Source organism: Marmota marmota, unplaced genomic scaffold (genome assembly GCF_001458135.2).
Source record: "Marmota marmota marmota unplaced genomic scaffold, marMar, whole genome shotgun sequence".
Taxonomy (NCBI): Eukaryota; Metazoa; Chordata; class Mammalia; order Rodentia; family Sciuridae; genus Marmota; species Marmota marmota.
In genome coordinates, this window is record NW_025999930.1 from 1,586,618 (window position 1) to 1,603,692 (window position 17,075).

The following is a 17,075-nucleotide window of genomic DNA, read 5'->3' on the forward strand; positions in this document are numbered from 1 at the left end:
AGCTCCCTCCCCACTTTCTTTCTTTTTTTTTTAATCGTCTCTAGTTTCCAGTATGAGAGAAAATATATGACCCTTGGCTTTCTGAGTCTGGTTTATTTTGTTTAACAGTGCTCTCAAGCCAAGTCTTGATATCTGCCTGGAGAAGTTCTCAGGTGGAAATAAGTTCGGAGAGGCCCTATAGTGGTCAGGTTGGAGGTCTTCAGGAACCTCTCCGTGAAGAAAATGTATAGGCTGTTTCGGATTCAGGGTCAGTCCTTTTGTTAAGATTGAACAGAGTCTCTCTCCCCAGTCTTGACTCCACTTCTCCAAGCAGGAATATCTCCCGTGAGGGTGGGGGCAGGGGGTATTGCTGGAGTCCAGCTATGCCTACTGCCAGATACAGGGGGAGGTGGCATTTCCATAAAAAGAAGACCAGCCTCCTCAAGCCTTTACACAGAGATGTGATTTCACATCTGCCAGTCTCCACGTGACAGTGGCAAGGAGTCAAAGATGACATGGCCAGAAGGAAGGCAGAGAAGCAGTTTCTAAGCAGTGAGAGTAGGCAGCCCTTCCTGCTAAGAGTACATCAGGGGCCTGGAAAGTTTTTCCTATTTAAAGAAGTGTCATCTGTGATGCCTCTTAATTTCTTGATGTGGCTCACATATTGTAGTGGGCTATATCCACTTCCACCTGTCTTTTTGTGTATTAAGGCGGTTTGTGAACTTCTCTGATTGAGTTTACTCCATGGGAAATGGATGATTCCCGATTTACAAGGACTTTTGTAGAGTATATTTCACCCTATAATGTGTTATGTAATCAAAGTAGTAGTGTCATTATTACTGCATATAACCAAAACCTTCAGAACAGATGTGATAGGAACTAAGGTTAGGAATAAGATGGCAGCTTAAATCAAGTCATATAAAAAGTATTGAAGTCCATTCTAGAATTCACGTTTTGAATCATACTGACAAACTAAAGGATCATCAGTAGTCACAGATCAAGAAAATTGCCTGGAGTTGGCTGCTTTGAGGCCTCAGTCCACTCATTTGTGGTATACAAAGTTTACTTTTCTGGGGAGTGTCATGTTTGTTTATCTTAATTATTAGTAGACTTGATGCTCGTTATTAGATGACCAAAATACAGAGTTTCATGAGGGACTTGTGAAAGAGGGTCTCATGTCATCTCCTGTGAGCAGCACCCTACAAAGAAGTAAATGCTACATCTTTCTCCCGTGGTGAAGGATAGCTGTTTACAAAGAAGTACCAGAATGGTATAGGTACTGGATTAGTTTTATTTCCTTTGCTCAGTAAAATTAATAAATGGTATTGCATCATAGACTCCTGAGAATTCAGTTTTTGCATTTATTTTTTTCGATGTTGCTGGGGATCAAACCCAGGTCCTTATTCATATAGGCAAGCACTCTACCTCTCAACTATAAGCAAGAATTAGTTTTAAGTAACATTTTGCTGAGTTTGAAAGACAGGTTCTTCTTGATTGTCACGTTGTGCGCTGCTCCTTCTGCAGGCTTTGGTGCTCTTGGATGTCACCCCTGACCAGTCAATGGTGGATGAGGGAATGGCTCGGGAAGTCATCAATCGCATCCAGAAACTTCGAAAGAAGGTCAGTTTGTAGATCAAGGAGAAGCTGCCTGTGTTTGTTTTATGTTGGTTGTTGACAAGGACCAGCAAGGCATGTAATGTAAATTAAGCTGATGGATTAATGGTAATGATTCATTAATCCGTTGTCTGTTAAGATTGTACTCTTCAGGGGAATTAGGCCTCTTTTTCTACCTGCTTACACACTCTCAAGCTGGATATGGTTCTTTTTATTTCTTTGACCAAGAGTTTTTAGCTAACCTATGCCCCTTACCATTCTTCTTCAATTTCATCGTGCTTCCACAAAATCACCTGGAACGATAGCTCTCTGGCTGGTGCAGAAAGTAACTTGAGATGACAGTGTCTCTGAGGAAGGCAGACCTGCAGTCAGTGTGGAGGGCTTCTTGCACAGGGGAGAGATTTGGGGCCTGGACAGAGTGGGATGGTTTTTCCTCCTTTGGGAACTGAGGAAGGCACAGAGCCCATTGCCTGCAGAGCAGAGAGGCCACCAAACCCAGTGAGAGAATGGGAAAACTCTTACCTCAAGGAGGTGTCGACATTTAGGAGTTCTATATATCTTCCTCCCCAGGCCAGATGTCTGGGATCTGTGGGTCTCAGAGGAGTCATCCAGCAGATCACAGGAGTGTTTGTGCACACTCTGCCAGTTCAGAGCTTTTTGAGTGAGTTCTCAGTTGTTCCTTTGTTTCAGTGTTCATGAGGGGCTGATTGTATTAGGAAGACACCCATCCTGTCTTCCCAAAGAATAAGAAGAGGACCACAAAGCCAATCATGTTCTTACAATGTAGCTCTTCCCAAGGAGGCAGCCCTTGCTTGGTGATCCAATGCGGTGTTGTCAGTACTGGTTTGATAGTACCTTGAGTTTTGATTAGCAAAATGTGCTTCTTTTAAATTTTTCTGTATATACTTTCAGTGTAATCTGGTTCCAACTGATGAAATAACAGTCTATTATAATGCAACGTCTGAAGAAAGGTACCTGAATAACGTTATTGAAAGCCACACAGAATTCATATTTGCCACCATAAAAGCTCCCTTGAAACCATACCCAGTTCCTACATCAGATAAAATCCTTATTCAGGAAAAAACACAGGTAAGTTCAGAATTCTGTTGAACTATTGAAAGATTGCAGATTTGGTTTTACTTTAAGTTTATTTAGTTACATCTGGATATTCTGGCGCCCAATAGAAGTATTACTCTGAATGGTAGTGAGTAGGTTCAGAGAGGAATCCATAAGAAATGAAGGGGAGGGAAGCAGAACTGTTCTCGTACAAGTTCTCTTGGAGGAGGTAGCCAGGAGGGTGTGTGAGATCTGCCAGGAAATGAAATGGCTATGTGGATCTGTTTTGTCTAACACTAGAAAAGTTGATATTATAGATGCTGGTGATAATCGTTAGAAGTAAATGACAATTGACTTATTTTTTAAAGAACAGAATAAAAGAATGGGAATCTTTTTTTTTTTTTAAGATTTATTGTTCTTGTTAAGAATTCAGTGATGGTGTGACATACTGCAGTCTAAAGGCTGCAGTTAATCATATGTTCTCATTTGCTCAGTTAAAGGGGTCTGAATTGGAGATCACACTGACTAAAGGAGCATCCCTGCCTGGTCCTGCTTGTGGATATGTCAACCTTAACATTTGTGCAAACGGCAGTGAACAAGGTAGGAGGAAATTCATTCTATGGCTTGTATGGCATTATTTAAACCTTTGGGAATCTTTAGGCTATCAGAAGGGAATTGGTAAAAATCAGATAACTTTTTGTTTTTAATTGACATCAAAGTGAATCCATTAAAGTAAATGATGGACTTGCACTTACAGGAAGATGGACGTGTTTTTCCCAATTCCTCCCATTAAATACATCAAAATACCCAGTCCATTATATACCAAAGCAAACATAAGACTGTCAAAGGTAGAGGGAAGAAAGCAGACCAGCTAGGAATGTTGAAACCAAGCAACATTATAGTGGTGAGTTCCCTGGATTTTCTTTTTTTGCCTCATATATCTCAAACGTAGGGCTTAAGAAGTTGGCAACCTAGAAATGCCAACAAGTACAGACCAAAAAAAAAAAAAAAAAAAACACAACCTTGCTTTCTCTAAACAAAGGGGTAGGATTTTGTTTGAGGTTCTGGGGATTGAACCCAGGGCCTTACATAAGCTAGATAAGTGTGGAGGAGCAGTAAAGAGGCACCACCATTTAACTGGGGCTCTAGAGGAGAATGAGATCTCTCTCCCCTGCCACCCCACAGTAACAACAAGCTTGGTTAAAGTAGAGCCTGATAGTGAACCTGGACTCCTTCTCCCACCTTGAAGTAACTAGGCAGTGTCCCTTTTACCTGCCAGTGTGACATCAAAATCAACTAAAATAGAGATCTTACTCAAATGTCCAGGTTTCATTGGAAAATCACTGATCATACCAAGAACCAAGAAGATCTCAAACTGAATGAGAAAAGATGCAAATACTTACTGACATGACTGAAATGTTAAAATTGTCTCAGAATTTAAAGCAACCATAATAATGTTTCAGGGATTAATAACAAATATAATAGAAACAAATGAAAAATACAAGGCCTCAGCAAAGAAATAGAAGGTATAAAGGAGAATCCAATTGAAATTTTAGAACTGAAAAATACAACTAACCTTCATGTGGTAGTACATGTCTATAATCCCAGCTACTTGGGAGGCTGAGCAGGAGGATTGAAAGTTTAAGGCAGCCTGGGCAACTTAGCAAAACCCTTTCTCAAAACAAAAAAAAAATTTAAATGGGCTGGGCATGTGGCTTAGTGGTTGAGCACTTACATACCATGCAGACACGAGATCCTGAGTTCAACCTCCAGTACTAAAAAAGGAGGAAAAATACAGCTTTAAAAAAAAAACCAAAAACCTCAGTGGATAGACTCAGCAAAAATAGAAGAGAAAGGAAAGAATCAGTGAACTAGAAGATGGAAAAAAAATTATCCATTTCTGAACAACAGAGTTGGAAAAAAATGAATATCAAAAGATTAACATTCTTGTTACTGGAGTCAGAAGAGAGAGACTAAAAGAGTACTCAGAAATAATAGCTAAAAACCTCCTAAAGTTACCAAAATGTATAAATGGGACCCCAGAGAGCTAGTCACTCCTACTGTGTTAGGACACAGCAAAAAAGTGCCATCTGTGTACTTGGACATGGTCCCTTACTAGACACCAAATCTGTGGGTGTCTTGATCTTGAACCACTGAGTCTTCAGAAATATGAGAAATGAATTTATCTAGTTTTATAAGCTACCTAGCCTGTGGCATTTTCTTACAGAGTCTGAACAGACTAACACACTGAGTGAAACACAAACAGGATAAACCCCAAAGAGTACATATCAATACACATCATAATCCAACTTCTGAAAAGTTGACAAAATGTGTTGAAAGTAGTGAGAGAGATAAAATACCTTACTTACATTGTTTTCTGATCAGAAAACAGGCCAGAAAGTAAAAGACATCTTTCAGCTCTTGAAAGATATATATTACCTGTCTAGAATGCTATATCAGGCAACCTACAGGATGATGGGAAAATGAGAGAAAACTAAACAAATATGTTGCCAGCAGATCATTCCTACAAGAATAGCTGATTGAGTATGTTTTTTGAGGGGACAGGGGATATACCAGGGATTGAATCAAGAGACACTTAACCACTGAGCCACGAGTCACATCCCCAGCCCTTTTATTTTTTATTTTGAGGGAGGGTCTTGCTAAGTTGCTTAGGACCTCCCTGAATTGCTGACGCTGACTTTGAACTTGCAATCCTCCTGCCTTAGCCTCCCAAATTCCTGGGATTATAGGCATTCACCACTTTGCCCTGTGCTACTGGAGTTGTTTTTCTTTCTTTCTTTCTTTCTTTCTTTCTTTTAATATTTTTTTTTAATTTTTAAATTTTATTTTATTCTAATTTGTTATATATGACAGCAGATGCAATTCAATTCATATTACACAAATAGAGCACAATTTTTCATGTCTCTGGTTGTACACAGAGTCGAGTCACACCATTCATGTTTTCATACACGTACTTAGGGCAGTGATGTCCATCACATTTTACCGTCTTTACTACCCCCATATCCCTTTTCTTCCCTTTGCCCTATCTAAAGTCCATCTATTTCTCACATGCTGCTCATCCATCCCTATTATGAATCAGCCTCCTTATATTAGAGAAAACATTCAGCATTTGGTTTTATTTACTTATTATTATTATTTTTACGTGGTGCTGAGGATTGAACCCAGTGCCTCACACGTGCTAGGCAAGAACTGTATGGCTGAGCCACAGCCACAGACCCTCTTTGTATTCTTAATAGCTGCCATTCTGACTGGAAAGGGATGAAATTTTGATTTGCATTGCTCAAATTGCTAGAGAAGTTGAACATTTTTTCATATATTTGTTGATTGATTGTGTATCATCTTCTGTTCAGTTTCTTGGCCCATTTATTCATTGGGTTATTTGGGGGTTTTTTGGTGTTAAGATTTTTGAGTTCTTTATGTATCTTAGAGATTAGTGCTCTATCCGATGTGCATGTGGTAAAAATTTGTTCCCATTCTGTAGGCTCTCTATTCATTCCACTGATTGTTTCTTTTGCTGAGAAGAATCTTTTTAGTTTGAACCCACCCCATTTATTGGTTGGTTCCATAACTTAGCTATTGTGAATTGAGCTGCTATAAACATTGATGTGGCAGTGTCACTATAGTATGCTGATTTAAGTCCTTCGGGTATAAACCTAGGAGTGGGATAGCTGGGTCATCTGAAGTGTAGGTTGCTGGGTTTCTGTTCTCGCGACTAAAAGGCTCAGGAATCACTCCAGGTAAACTGGGCTAACTGGTCTGCGCAAAATAACCACACAAGAAAGACAAGTACCTTTTTCTTTGGGATCGCTGTGATGGCTCCTCTGACCTTAAGGGTCCTCAGGAAGAGAGAGAGAGCACACACTGACCCCTTTTATTGAAGAGAAGCTATTCAAATGAGGCAAGGGGTCAGGTTTCAGGGGGCTGAGTCTATCTTCCTGATGTCCACTGTCAACAGGTTGACTGACATCTGGGTAGTCCACACTCAAGGGCACTGTAAGAGAAGGGGACACATACAAGGCACTTCCATGGAAGATTCTATCCTAAACAGGGCAAGGGGTTATATTACAAAGGAACAGATGAGCTAGCTCCACCCATGGGGCTATAGCAAGACACACCCATGCAGGAGACACCGTCCCTGGAACCCAAGAAAGGTGGGGAAAGCTCTGCCAAATTGCTGTGACTGAGCACCTCAGCACCCAGCCCGGGAGTATGACTCAGTCATGTGCAAGGTTGATCTCCCGCAGTAGGTGGTAAAGATTTTATCCCATTCTTTAGGCTCTCTCTTCACATCCTTTGCTGTGAAGAAGCTTTTTAGTTTGATATGATATATCATAGTGCATTCTACTTTATGTATAATTAATTAGAACAAAAATTTTTTTTAATTTTTTTAAAGAAAAAAATTCCATTTATCGATTCTTGATTTTATTTCTTGCACTGTAGGAGTCTTGTTGAGGAAGTTAGTTCCTAAGCTGACATGATATAGATTTGGGCCAACTTTTTCTTCTATTTGGCATAGGATCTCTGATCTAATGAGTAGGTCCTTGATCTACTCTTGAGTTTTGTGCATGGTGAGAGATAGGAGGTTAAATTCATTTTGCTGCATATGGATTTCCAGTTTTCCCAACACCATTTGTTGAAGAGGCTATCTTTTCTCCAATGTATGTTTTTGGCACCTTTTTCTAGTATGAGATAACTGTACTTATATGGGTGTGTCTATTTTGGTGCCAATACCATGCCATTTTTGTCACTATAGCTCTGTAGTATAATTTAAGTTTTGGTATTGTGATGCCTCACTTTTCTCACTGAGGATTGCTTTGGCTATTCTGAATCTCCTATTTTTCAAAATGAATTTCATGACTGCTTTTTCTATTTCTATGAAGAATGTCATCAGAACCTTAATAAGAATTAAATTAAATCTCTGTAGCACTTTTGGTAGTATGGCCATTTTGATGATATTAATTCTGCCTACCTAATAACATGGGAGATCTTCCCATCTTCTAAGGTCTTCAATTTCTTTAGAGTTCTGTAGTTTTGTCATAGAGGTCTTTCACCTCTTTTGTTAGATTGATTCCCATTTTGGTATTTTGTTTTGTTTGTTTTTGTTTTGTTTTTGAGGCTATTATGAATGGGGTGGGTTTTTATATACATATAATGTGTATATATATTTAGTTGTAGTTGGACATGATATTTTATTTATTTACTTAAATGTGGTGCTGAGAATTAAACCTAGTGTCTCACACATGCTAGGCAAGTGCTCTACCACTGAGCCACAACCCCAGCTCATGAATGGGGTAGTTTTCCTAATTTCTCTTTCAGTTGATTCATTACTGATACATAAGAACATAATTGATTTATGGGTGTTGATTTTATATCCTGCTACTTTGCTGAATTCATTTATGAGTTCTAGAAGTTTTTTGGGGTCTTCTTAATAGGGAATTATGTTGTCGCCACATAGGGATAGTTTGAGTTCTTTTTTCCCTATTTGTATGTCTTTAATTTTTTTCTTCTATCTAATTGCTCTGGCTAGGGTTACACTAATTTAATTTTGAATATTGAATAAGCCTTACATTCCTGGAATAGACCCTACTTGGTTGTGGTGCATAATTATTTTTTTATATAGCTGAATTCTGTTTCAAAAATGTGGTAAGCATTTTATACTTTCATGTGAGATATTAGGGTTTTTTTCACCTCTCTTCATATGGCTGCATATAAGCATGGAATAAATATTCATATGGCCCAAGTTTTCCACTTACATTTGTGGAAAAAACAGGATTTTTCATTTAGGCACAAAGTTTTAAAGACTGGACACCAAGAACACTGTCCATAAAAGGGAAAATTGGTAAATTGAACTTTATCAACATTAAAATGATTTTCCTTGTAAAAGATACATAAAATGAATGAAAATCAAGCGGCAGACTGGGAGGCTTTTATAAAAAACATATCCAACAAAAAACATCTAAAATGTAGAGATCTATCAGCACTCAACAGTAAAAATACAATCCAATTAGAAAAAAAGTATAAACATTCTTGTAAGAGAATATGCTAATGATGAAAATATTAACATCGTTATCCATTAGGGAAATACAAATTAAAACCACAGTGAGGTTTTGCTGCACACCTATCAGAGTGACTCAAATAAATGCTGGTGAGGATGCAGAGGAGCTAGATCTCATACAACGCTGGGGAAATGTAAAATGGCACAGCTACTCTGGGAAAGGGTTTGTCAGTGTCTTATAGAAACTAAGCCTGTGCTTTCCATGATGATTCAACAGTTGCACTGCTAGGTATTTATCCCAGTGAACTGAAAACATGTTCACCAGGTCACCTGTTTGTGGATATAACCAAACACATAGTAGCCAAAACCAGGATGCTCTTCAGCAGGTAAAATGGCAAAGTGTGATACATTCATACCACAGAACACTGCTTAGCAATAAGAAGGAACAACCATTGATTAGCACTGCCACTTATTTTAATCCTTTAGAGATGATGCTGGCTGGAAAAAAGTCCCCAAAATTCCACCCGTGTGATTGCACTCTTGAAATGATACCACAGGAATAAAGACTATTATTTGCTAGGAGTTGTGGAGGCATTAAGGTGCTTATCAGAAGGAAACAGGATTCTTGTGATGACAGAACTGTTCTGTATCTTAATGGTGATGATGGATGCAGGATCTACACCAGTATTAAAACTGAAGAGAACTAAACACACACCCCAATAAGTAAAAGTAAAACTGAGGAAATCTGAATAGGATTAGCTGTGTACATCATTGTCCATACCCTGGTTGTGATATTGTATTATTTTGGTAAAGATGTTACCTTTGAGGGGAACTAGGACCCGTGGTATCTCTATTATTTCCTATAACTTCATGTGACTATAATTACCTTAAAGGAAAATGTTTAACAATATCTGTAATTGAATCTAGGTCTAGGATACATCAACATCAGGGCCACTGAAGGGTATTTTTTAGATAATGATCAGATCGTATTTTTAACCACTCTGTACCTTGTGCGTTTACAAATGGCAACAAATGAAAAATGGGGGTTATAAATACAAAGATTTGAATCTAGAAAAAGATGAGAACTATAAAGTCTCATCCTTAATCATATCTACTTGAGGATTGCCAAAACTTGTACTAAGTAGATAGAAATAGTATATACTTCAGAAAAAGAAAAAATAAAATATTAGGGCTTTAAACCCCCTTGTATACCTTGTCTTTTCCTCTAAGTAAAACATTTGTTTTTAAGTCTTACTTTTTTAAAGATCTTATTTTTGTGGATTTTTAGGTGGAGTTTTGCTTCTAGAAAATCCAAAAGGGGACAATAGGTTGGACCTTTTAAAGCTGAAGAATGTTGTTACTAGCATTTTTGGTGTTAAAAATACAGAGCTGTCTATCTTCCATGGTGAAACAGGTATGTGGAAAGAGAATGTCTGTGCTTTGACTCTACCAAACCCTGGTGCTTTTCTTGAGTCTACGTGCTATGATACAGTTTTTAAAAATTACAGCTTTTTTGCTGATTATAATTATCATTTTTCAAATGTAAGCTTTTCATGGTGAAGTTGGAAATTAAGAGGAGCCACATTATAACAGTGAAAAATTGCTTTTTGTTTTAAATTATATTATTATTACATTTATTTTTCAATATTAAGTATTTCTACTGTTTTGGGGGCTGGGATGTAGCTCGGTAGTAGAATGCTTGCCTCAGTTCAATTTCCAGTACAAAAAAAAATAGATTTTCTACTCTTTGGATGTCAATGGAAAGCACCACTGTAAAAAGACAGCATGATAATTTAATAGTGAAGTAGGAAAAGGTGAATGACTTCAGAGTTTTTATATTTTTAGAAATACAAAACCAAACTGACTTGATGAGTCTTAGTGGAAAAACACTTTGTGTGACTGCGGGATCAGTTCCCTCTCCTGTCAACAGCCCTAGTACTCTTCTCTGTGAATATATCAACCTGCAGCTCCTGAACGCAGAGCCACAAGGTATGTGTCTCCTGGGGCAGGCAGGCTGTGGGGTGTTGGGTATTAAGATTCCCTTAAGGCTCAAATCTATGACTCATGTATTTGTCAACACATAACAGTGATTTTAAAGTGTAGACTCCCCAGCTATTTGGAGAGCACCACAGGTTTTTTTTCTTTTCAAAGTGTGTTTATGGAGAAAGCCTTTATCTATCTGGTGTGGTCAGGAAACTACATAAATAGATTAGGTAAAAATGACAAATAATGAAACAATTGTTTAAATCCCAGAATGTTTCATTTTATAATTTTTAAAATTTTTTCTTTTATCATTTTCGTTGTCATTGTTGTTGTTTATTTTTATTTTACCCTTTTTTCCCTTGGTAAATGTTCTGAAAACTTGTATGCCTCCATGCCTTAATCAAGAATCTATAGATTGATACCTATTTTAGCTTAGTGTCGTGGCACATTTGAAACAGGACGAAGAACTTCATTTGCTGGCGACCAAATGGTGGTGATTAATTTGCTTCTGTACACTTTGACCCCCCACCAGGATTCACACGTCATTTATAGCCCCAAACCCAAGCAGAGTAGGTCAGAATAACCTAAGTCAGGGTACATTGCAGAGGAATGAAAGATAATATCTTGAGAAACATTTTTTCCTTTTTCTTTTACATTATATGCTGCCAAACAGGATGTACTAAGCATGAGAAGAAGAATATGGGAGACATGGGTGTGGGCTTTGGTGGGGGGGCTCTTCTTATAGAAAATGGAGCCTTGGTGTAAAATGGAGTTTGTTTGGCCAAGACACGTGGAGTCTGGCCCACAGTACTGGTATGCTAGGATCCTCGTTGTATGCATTTTTTGTTGTTGTTGTTTTAGTTGTAGGTGGACACAATACCTTTTTCTTTCTTTCTTTTTTTTAATGTGATGCCAGGGATCAAACCCAGTGTCTGACTTGTGCTAAGCAAATACTCTACCACTGAGCCACAGCCCTGGCCCCAGTCATTATATGCATTTTTGTGGAAGTCTTTTGGTTTTTCACTTGACTATGTATTACTGACTGTCCTTCCCCAAGCTGTTGGCTTTTATATAAGTCCATTTTTCTTTCCCTTGTCTCCTTCACCTTTGGAGACTGTCTAGGACTGTTTCTACAGACCGTATGTCTAGCTATTAGATGCCCTCGGAGCCAACAGTGCCACCCATTAGAGCTGTCCATAGTCACTGCCTGTGTTAGAAGGTGAGCTCTCAGGCATTAATCCAGATTGTTTTCCTTCTGCAGAGTGTTTAATGGGAACAGTGGGCACCCTCCTGCTTGAAAACCCACTTGGGCAGAATGGACTCACCCACCAAGGTCTCCTGTATGAGGCAGCCAAGGTGTTTGGCCTGCGAAGCAGGAAGCTAAAATTGTTTCTGAATGAGACTCAAACACAAGGTAAGGGGATTATGGACCATGAATTTTTTTCTTCATTGAAAGTTGCTATTAATGCCATGAACCATTTATAGATTATGGGTATAAGAGATGGTACTTTTTTTTTTTTTTTTTTTTTTTTTTTTTTGCACTATTTCTTTAGAAACTAACTACAGTATAATTTTTTAGAAATAATAATTGAAAGGGTAATTACTTTTTGCTTTGAACATAATTTACAAATATAGGGCTTCTAGGTAAATGAGCATATTTGCTGACCTAAAATTTATTCTTTTCCTCAAGAATCAAAATTATCACATTGTAAGATACTAGCCTAAAGGAAACTTATAACTGACATTACCATCGGTTACCTCCCTTTTCAACTTATGAAGCTTACTCCCATTTTGTTACTGGGCCATATAACATGAAGAGCTAGGTCAGTTGGTGACATCCGTTAATTCAGAAAACAAAATCAGGACAGCGACTTCCACAAGCTGATGTCTAGCAGCAACATGTTTTCTCCCCTCATATCACCTCTTTTGTGATTTCAGTTTTGGTGGCACTTTTGTCAACTTCTCTGTTGACATCATAGCCTTCCCTGGAGTTTTGTCGTGGAATCCTGCTTATTCACCCAGCACTTCACTTTTGGTGCCTCTGGAGTCATTTCCCAAATAACTTCCCTTCCTGGGATCTGTTCATGGCCATCCTTCTCACAATCCAACTCAAAATCTCCTGCCCTTCCATCCTTTTGCTTACAAAGCATAAGGCAGGACTGAGGGGCTTTTCAATCAGGATTTATGTCTTTTAGCACTTGTGCAAAGTTGCCAGGCATTGTGTGTTCCAAAGTAATCTCTTATCCGTTCTCTAGTAATCATCTCTTCCTTGAACTTTGATGAGACATTTTCAAGACACACCACCCTGCCTCTCTCCTATGTGTTTGTATTTTCCCTCTCTTCATCCTTGTATGCCGTAGTCCAGTTTATTTTGGCTGATTTATTCTTGCTTCTCCGTAATAAGGTGTTTTTTCTTGTGGATTCTTTCAAGATTTTTACCATTGTCTTTGATTTTCTGCAGTTCTACTAAGATATGCCTAAGTGTTTAGATTTTTGATAGAAGTCATTGTTTCTATTATAGTGCTGATTTGATTTCTAGCATCTCCTTTTTAAACATTCTTTATTAATTTCCATCTTTCTGTCTATGTCACTGATTTGTTTTGCTTATTCTATACTGTTTCTATTGAAGCCCAATTTTAAGGATCACTTAAAATTAAGGAACACTTCTCTAGTTCCTTGGAGACACTGTTCACCCACACTGTCTTTCAGCTCAGTTGTTTGGGCCACAGAGAGTATTTAGAAAGTTGAGTCCATCATGCCCAAGGCCAGAAATTCCTGGAGAGAGTCTACATGTCCCTGTAGGGCTGAATGACTCCTGCTTTCTGTTCTGGTTTCCTGGGGCCATCACAGTGAACTGCCACTCACTGGGTGGCTTAAGACAACAGAAATTTATTCTTTCACGGTTCTGAATCCTGAAATCAAGATACCAGTGAAGCTACACTCTCCTAAGGCTGAGGAAAGAATCCTTTCCTTGCAGCCCCATCACTCCCTGGTCACGTTGCTTCCTTCCCTTCTATTTCCTCTTTTTACAAATAAGGTTACATTCACAGCTTCTGGGAAGTTAGAATATGGATAAGTAGTTGGGGAGGCTATTATTAAACAGTGCATTCTCCCCTCCCACCTTTGGTGAAAGATCTTATTCATATTTATCCCTTTGCTATCTGTTCCTTTTTGAAGTCCCAGTTTCTTGAGGAGGGCTGTTTTAGACTTCCTAGTTTGTGTAGACCAAGAGATTTTTCTGATTTCTCTTTCACAGACTTTAGTACAAAAAGCATTAAGCCATTAGAAACCACCAAAAAATCTTAATAAAGTACAAATCCTTATTTTCTCTTGAGTTCCTCTCTCCCTCCCTTTAATGAAAAGCAGCCAACTCTACCTTAGATTTACTTTCAGTGACTTTCCCTTGTTTTTTATCCTCTCACCTTGTTTAGGGTGTTATCATCCATTGAAATCACCTGTCTACAGTCTATTCTTCCGTCAAAATTGTCTTCATGAACATTCCTGCCATGATGCTGTTCCCCACTCAGAGTCCCCAAGGTCCCCATTGCTTAATACTTCAAGAATTTCAGCTTGGCACACAAGATCCTTCATGTTCTGGGCCTTGTCTGACTTTCCAGTTATGTCTTTGAGTCTTTCCCCCTATCAGGAGACTGGTTTTACTTTCCCTCCTACACACATGGTTCTTTCACTGTGGTGTGGTGGTAAGAATCATCTGTAGGACATGTAACTTCCTATCATGATAAGCACATTCTTACCTCCTTTTCCTTAGCCCTTGAATCCATTGATCACCACATGCTTCTCATCCCCACAAAGTTTATTTCTGTACTTGAGTTCTTAAGTATAGAAAGTAGAAGTAATCTAAATGATTGGAATTGGTTAAGGATAGAATCATGTCTCTGTGAATTAAATATTTATAATACTACTGTGATTCATACAACCAGCAATCTTACCTATACTGTCTTACTCCATTCCTTTTCTCTGAGGTTAGCTAGGCAAAAGTTTAGTAGCTAAGAGCATAAGGGTGGCTTACCCAAGCTTATCACAAAGCTGGGACTTCTTACAGTGCAGTACCTTTTTCAGTCCAGTATCTGCAGTCTCATTTTCATTATAATTTGCCTTTTAAAATTTTTTTCATAAAGTATTAATAACCTAGTAAATTAGACCACAAAATGCTTATAATTTAGAAACTCTTCAGCATCTTCTTGTGTTTAACCCTAAACTCTAAACATCTCCAGATCCTGTCATTACCATTAAGGAGACAGCTTAGAGGGGTTTTTCACATCCAGAATTGTCTGCTAGGACATCAGCTATTTTTGAGAAAGCTGGTTCTTTTCCTTTTTAAATTCAGATCTCATTTTGTCTCAGAGACAAAATGTCCCACAGTGGGCAAATAACTTATAAATTTCTTTTTCCTTTCTTTTCCCCCTATAGTTAGTATGTTTTAATACACTGCATCTTTATTATACTTTTAGATGTGCAAAGGTTTCATCATTGGCCATACTGAATCCTGTGTGTTCTTTGACATGAGCGCTTCAGCCTTTGGTGACTTCTTTCTTTATAGTAGCAACATGTCTTAGGCCTGTCGTGTACCCCTGCTCACCCATACCTGGAATAGATATTCTTCCAGTTATAGAGAGTTTTATTTTAGAAAGCATGTCTGGACTAGTGGGTTGACACTCCTTCTAGACTTTTTCTATTGGTAAAATATATGCTTATGAGGGGAAAAAGCATCTTGGGCAGTACCCAGAGTAAGTCACACTGTTAAGTGAGGAAATGGTCCTTTACATGTTTCCAGTAGTCTGCCCAAAACTTCTCATTCCAACTGCAAGGAGATAAGGTTCAACTGTGAACTCAAAGAATCTACATAAGACCACCATCACTTCTGACACCAACTACAACTTCCAGGGGCAGGGGGCATCCCAAATCACCCTCAGGTTCAATAATTTGCCAAAAGGACTCAGAAAGGTATTACACCCATGGATTGTCTATTATAGTTGAAGGATACAAATTAGAACCAGCTAAAGAAAGAGATTAATGGGTAGAATCTTTCAGGGGTTCAAATGAGAGGCTCCAGGTCCTCTTCTCCTCATGCAGAGGAGAGCTTTTGGGATCATGTCAACTGGCTCTAACACAGAAACATCTTGCAGAAGAGCCAAGTTAAAATTAACCAAAGAGATGCTCAGGGCAGAATTTAGGAAAAGAACCAAGTATTTCCATTGTCCTATCCCCAGGGCCAGAATGGCATCAATGTTACCTCCTTCAAATGTGACAGTACAGAGTATTACCAACCAGGGTAGCTCACAAGAGCCTTGGTGTCAGAAAGTTTTTATTGAGGTTTCATTATGTAGGCATGATTTGATTCATTGCTCCCACGGCTGACTGGTTTCTATATCAACTAATACTGTGTGGCTCAGTCCCCACCCTGAATCTTACAGTAAGTCTTTCTGGTGTGCCAACTCTACCATGAGTCATCTCATTAGCATCAACTATTGTGTGTGGTCACGTGCCACCATGAGTGACAAAGACATTCCTACTAGTAAATTCCAAGGATTTAGAAGATCACTTTAGAAGCAGGGACAAAGGTCAGATCTTACTTAGGATGAGGCCAGATTTCATAGCCAGTTAACATTTTTTAAAATATGTTACTTACTCACACTAGATAGAATATTGGTTTTTTAAATTTTTTCTTTCCATTCTAGAAATCACAGAAGACATCCCAATGAAGACTCTGAATATGAAGACTGTGTATGTTTCTGTGTTGCCAACAACTGCAGACTTCTAATGTTGAATTATCAGTGTGGTTCAGTAAGCCTTTCCCTGACTTACACCCATCACCTACACCTGTGTACACATGGACCTGTTGAAGATACTTCCTTCAGGTGCATGTCTGATAGGCCGCTTTGGGCCTAAAATTCAAATGGGATTAATTAATTAACTTGAGACCTCACATAATATTCACACTTAACCTTAAACACCTATGCAGTCACTTTGGGGAAAGGTTATGATATTACCTCAGCACCACAAAGTTTATAGTTTATTTCTCTACTTGAGTTCTTCAGTTACAGAAAGTAGAAGTGATTTAAATGGCACAGTATATATACTTATATGTACATCATTTTGGCCTTTTAAAACTAATTTGAGACCTCTTAAAGAAATGAACATGTTATATATTACTTTAAGTTTCAGTAAATCAAAATCTCTCTCAGATATGTTTGTTAGAAGTGATTCATTCTCCTATGATTTAATGAAACTGGACTTTTAAACATATGCAAACTTAATTGTGATTTCTGTATTAAGACAGTGAATTATAAACCTAATATCACCTCTTCCCAAAACCTTGGTTGACAGTTTGAGTCCTTAAAGAAGCAGATACCAAGACAAAATTAGATGCACAAACGTGTATTAGAAGAAACATAAATGAAGGATG

The 17,075-nt window shown here is 38.3% G+C and overlaps 1 protein-coding gene across 2 annotated transcripts in view; it reads left to right on the top strand.

Annotated features, from left to right (window-relative positions):
* The window catches only part of Iars1 (isoleucyl-tRNA synthetase 1), a 60,412-nt gene extending 43,557 nt beyond the window's left edge, over window positions 1-16,855 (top strand). The window contains exons 29-35 of one of the 2 annotated variants that reach the window (XM_015506282.2): window positions 1,504-1,599; window positions 2,506-2,682; window positions 3,144-3,249; window positions 9,954-10,079; window positions 10,511-10,654; window positions 11,910-12,062; window positions 16,348-16,855. In XM_015506282.2, the coding sequence (XP_015361768.1) occupies window positions 1,504-1,599; window positions 2,506-2,682; window positions 3,144-3,249; window positions 9,954-10,079; window positions 10,511-10,654; window positions 11,910-12,062; window positions 16,348-16,430 (885 nt within the window). In that variant the 3' untranslated portion in view covers window positions 16,431-16,855. Of the gene's footprint in view, window positions 1-1,503; window positions 1,600-2,505; window positions 2,683-3,143; window positions 3,250-3,406; window positions 3,554-9,953; window positions 10,080-10,510; window positions 10,655-11,909; window positions 12,063-16,347 lie in introns of those variants that run through there. The other variant, XR_007346556.1, reaches the window with a different exon arrangement.
* The last annotated feature ends 220 nt before the right edge of the window (window positions 16,856-17,075 follow it).